This window comes from Amphimedon queenslandica, unplaced genomic scaffold, assembly GCF_000090795.2.
Source record: "Amphimedon queenslandica unplaced genomic scaffold, v1.1 AMPQUscaffold_13169, whole genome shotgun sequence".
Classification (NCBI taxonomy): Eukaryota; Metazoa; Porifera; class Demospongiae; order Haplosclerida; family Niphatidae; genus Amphimedon; species Amphimedon queenslandica.
The window spans coordinates 66,880-71,396 of NW_003546595.1; the positions used below are offsets into that span (position 1 = coordinate 66,880).

Sequence of the window (4,517 nt, forward strand, 5' to 3'; positions counted from 1 at the left end):
TGCTTCAGGAGGAGGAGCTATTGATGAACTGCCTCGTATTGACAAGAAAGGTAACAATAAGAGAAATGAAGAGAAGAAAGGATCAATCAATTATTAAATGATAATTCTCTTGATCTTTCTCTGTTAGAGTTTGATGAGGCATTTGAAGTATTCAGTGATAAGGATGGTCACATAATCAAAGAGAACCTTCCATTATTCCTCAAGTGAATACTTTAATTGAATTAGTTTAGTTTCTAAATTTATCCATTTATCCTTATAAGGTCAATCGGTTTGGGTGGTCTAAAAATAGAAGAAGCAATAAAAAGTAATGACATCATTAGAAACTAATTGTTACTATTAATAGAACGTAATGAACTGGACAAGAGTTACCTCCAGTCAATAATAGATGAGACTTGTGATCAGTTAACCTCCACTCATGAGAACAGGGAGTGGCCCAGTCATACTGATGTACTGAGAGCGTTTGCTGTGTTTGATCAGGAGGGGCATGGTAGTATACCAGTACAACGGTTGAAGAGGTTTCTGTTACAAGCACAGCTGGGGTTTCAAGAAGAAGAACGTGAGATAAGAGAAAGAATGAGAGATTAATGTCTTCTTGTTTTGTGTAGTAGAGAAACTTGATGAGAGACACTTGTAAGATTGATAATGATAACCAGATCAGTTATAAAGGTGAGGGGGGGGGAGAGAGAGGGAAGAAGGGTTTCACAACAGGATTTTTTGTCAGTTGATTGTCAATTTACTAAAAAAATCTCCATTTTTATTACATGCATAGAAAGTTTGAATTGATTCCGATCAAAATTGGATTTTATAGGCTGGGTCATGATTGAAATCAGTCATAGTTTCAGATTATATAACATTTTTGGCTGTGTAGCATTACCAGTGAAGTCATATAATGCCATATAGGACAGATTTGGTGATGGATTGCATTGGACAAGATGGAGGAAGGGAATGTTCTTTATCACCAAGCGTTTTGATTACCGCATAGCTCCAAATTTTTGTCAGTCAAAAATTTTGTCAAAATCTTAACTTCTTGTTAAAATTAATTTTTGTCAATAAAATTTTTGTTATTAATTCGCATAAATCTACTAGACTACCCACGTGGAACAAAAATTTTGTCGGTTAAAAATTTTATCAAGCAAAAACACCTGACAAATTTGACAAATATTTTGACTGACGAAAATTTGGTGCTATAGGGTATACCATCTCAGGAAATTTTTATGATTTATACTCTAATTTTACTGGATTAGAATTTTGCAAAAAATTAGATCACCCATTATTACATGCTACATGCATTTTATGTAAAAAATATAAATCACAGCACAATTTTGAAGCACAAAAATTTTCTACCGCATAAATAACATCAGTTATATATTATCATCTACTCTTTTTACAGACTGTTCAAACTGAAGTGTTCCCTCCAGAGCTGCTGTCCATTTTTCCCTCAAGAGATTAGCAGCAAATTCTACTTGTCCCCCAACACTAGACAGAGCCTCTAGATACTTCACACAATGCTTCTCTAGGTCGGATTTAGAATCGAATAAATTCATTATAGCTAGGAAACTATAGGCTATGGCATCATAAGTTGGTGACCTCTGAACTTGCTGGGTAACAATTTTAGCTTCAAATAGTTTGTTAGCAATTTCTTTAAGAGAACTCTCCAAAATGTCTGCAAAATCAGAGTGATTCTCAATCATAACTTGTTTGATCTTTTGTTTAGCTGTTTTAATATCAAAGCCTATAATAACAATAGCTAGTTATTATGTATCAATGTATTATTATACCTCTTTCTCTTTTTACTGACTGAGTGCTGCTACCTGCACTAGCAGCACCAACTAATGTATAACCAAGATATAACATTAGCTAGATGAATAATAGACTGAGCATTACCTGCAATAGGAGTATTTCTTCGTGATACATGAATGTGTAATGTAACAGGATCAGCCACACCCACCAGTGGTACTGAGTACAGTAGTGTAGGGACAGCATCAGGTGACCCATACACTGATACCAGACAAGATGGAGGAAGAGAATAATCTTTATCACCAAAATTGTAAATATCACGTTGATACAACTGAAATAAAATGAGAAACAATGCAAGCACATGTATTATAAATTGCAAAGCCCCCAAAAAAAATTCTCAAAATGAAGCACATTAATACTGACAGTACATACTCTGCAAGGTGTTGTGTGAGGTTCAATACTCCATCCAGTAAATGGCTCATCTTGTGGAGCATTAAAATCCAATTCAACAAAACCATCAGGAGATGCAATACGGAAGTAAACATGAGGTCCTAGTTTAGCTTGTGGATGTTTTTTCTTAATAAACTGTATAAATAATGAACCAATGATAATTTATCATAGTAAAAAATTACCTCAAGAAGAGCATCTAATTTCCTAACAGCAGTGAAAGTCACCAGGTTCTCTACACCATGTTCCTCATAATAAACCAGACCAGCATATGTACATGTAGTATGTTTCTTCTGTAAATATTTTGATGATTCTATCACATTTTCCAGTAGATCATTATTTTCAGATAATTCTTGCATCAAATCACTACCTATAAATAAATGAGTAGGTTTATTCTATACTTGGTATACATGTGCAGTCTAAATCAGTCTCCCAAAACTTTAACTTTGGCTCAATCTCTCGTTTGTACATATATATAATGTAATATCTTGGGATTGAATATTTTTATTTTTTTGCAATATTGAATTAAGCCATAGTTACAAGTCCCTATATAGTTATACCTGTTCAGTTTTAAGTAGTTACAGAATTTAATTAATATGGTAACTGCAATGGAAGTGAAGAGCAGGCGTGATCGGAAAGGAAATAAATTGATGTTACGTTTTGGTGTTGGGGATAATTGGGCAAAGCCCTGATGAAGTGGCTATGTTTGTATGTGCATGTACATGTATGTCAGGGTATGGCTGCAAGGGGACAGAATCACTAATTTACATTCTTCTATATACATGTTAAAGTTAACCTTCTTTCATTGATTCCTGCTGAACAGAGAGTGCTGTACTAATGTTCTCCTGAAGTTGCCTTTGCTTCTCAGCTCCTAGTAAATAATTTCGGTTGACAATTAATGCAACAATTATAATAGCTATAACTAACGGTCGTCTTTCTGCAGTTGTTCATCAAAATCTTTTTCAGTTTCTACAAAATAATCAATAAGCTAGAAAATTGTATTTATATTAACTGCACCTTCAGTTTTAACAAAAAGCTCAGATATAATTCTATCACTGTCAGTTAGTATAGTCATAAGATCTTGACCTGTAAAGATACAAGGTATTATTGCTTATACAATACAAATAATCAAGTATACTTTTAGTTTGTATTTCTTCCTGTCTTGAGAGTATTTTTTCATTATTTGAATTTATTTCTTTCAATTTTGAGGTGAAATCTATGACCAAAAAAATGAAATTAACAAGCTGAGGATTACCATTTTCTTTTTCTGTTTTAAGTTCACTGATTTCTTCTAATAGCTGAGACATTTCCTTTGATAGCTGAGATTTTTCCTGAACAAGATCTGCAATTGTTTTGTCTTTTAAGTATATATCAGTTTTTAGTGTTTCTATGATACAATATAGCATTTCAAAATAAGAAATTATTATTACCTTCAACTGCTTTTTGCTCCTGCTGTTTAGAAATATATATATCAAGAATAGCTTTAGTTTCTTGAAGCTCAGATTTAAGTTCTACATGTAAAATGTACCTCTCATCTTGTTAGTTTCATAATAGCTAATTACCTTGTTCTTCTTTGTCATCAGGTCCTTGTTGTTTGGGTAATTCTTGTTCTTTTATCAATGCTAGCAATCTTTCTGAAAGCTCTTGCTTTTCTAAATCATTACAATCGTTAATAAAAAAGAATCCTGTGCCAGTTTTACCTTTAGCTAGTATTGACTGTTTCTTTAGTGATTCATATAACTTCTTCATTGACTCAGCAATGCCTCTATCTTTTTCTATTATTTTTCATAAATTATAGCAATAATTAATGTATAAACTTATTACCTTTTTCAAAAGTAGCTTTATGACTGGCAATAACTTCTAATACATCTTCTACATGAGTATAATTTAATAAATTAAAAAATAAAATTTAACAGTTACTTTCTAGCTGAAGTTTTCTATCAACACATAATGTAACAGGTTCAGCCACACCCACCAGTGGTACTGAGTAGTGTAGTGTAGGAACAGCATCAGGTGATCCATGTACTGATACCAGACAAGATGGAGGAAGAGGATAAGTAGCTTCATCAAATCTGTCAATGTCATCTTGATACAACTACAGAAATGAATATAATAATAATAATTTTAATGTATATAATTCAAAACTCACTCTACATGGTTCAACTAATGGTTGTACAGTCCATCCTTCACAAGAATCATCAAACAATAGTTCAATAAAACCACTGGAGGGACTGAAGGAGAAATTATAAACTTGACCAATCTCAGCTAGTGGATGATACTCCTCAATGTACTAGTAATGATGATACATTAATAAGTTATATTATTTACTTTAC

General features: G+C 32.7%; 1 protein-coding gene and 1 long non-coding RNA gene across 3 annotated transcripts; one reads left to right on the plus strand and one right to left on the minus strand.

Annotated features, from left to right (window-relative positions):
• LOC105313947 (uncharacterized) lies at positions 1–666 on the plus strand. The gene is made up of 5 exons (XR_002186166.1): positions 1–50; positions 128–203; positions 261–304; positions 344–556; positions 606–666. It is a non-coding gene; the product is annotated as an uncharacterized LOC105313947 (long non-coding RNA).
• A 605-nt stretch (positions 667–1,271) lies between these two features.
• On the minus strand, positions 1,272–4,488 carry LOC109584763 (uncharacterized). Of its 2 annotated transcripts, XM_020000608.1 has the most exons (16): positions 4,334–4,488; positions 4,105–4,279; positions 4,009–4,056; positions 3,885–3,959; positions 3,747–3,836; positions 3,615–3,695; positions 3,440–3,571; positions 3,323–3,400; positions 3,202–3,270; positions 3,112–3,153; positions 2,981–3,055; positions 2,370–2,554; positions 2,170–2,322; positions 1,885–2,068; positions 1,779–1,829; positions 1,272–1,732 (listed from the first exon to the last, which is right to left on the minus strand). In XM_020000608.1, exons 4-16 carry the CDS (start codon positions 3,931–3,933, stop codon positions 1,362–1,364), a joined length of 1,560 nt encoding a protein of 519 aa, XP_019856167.1. In that variant the 5' UTR covers positions 3,934–3,959; positions 4,009–4,056; positions 4,105–4,279; positions 4,334–4,488; the 3' UTR covers positions 1,272–1,361. The 2 variants fall into 2 exon arrangements, with proteins under 2 accessions (XP_019856167.1, XP_019856166.1); XM_020000607.1 differs by having other exon boundaries at positions 3,323–3,571.
• Positions 4,489–4,517: the final 29 nt, after the last annotated feature.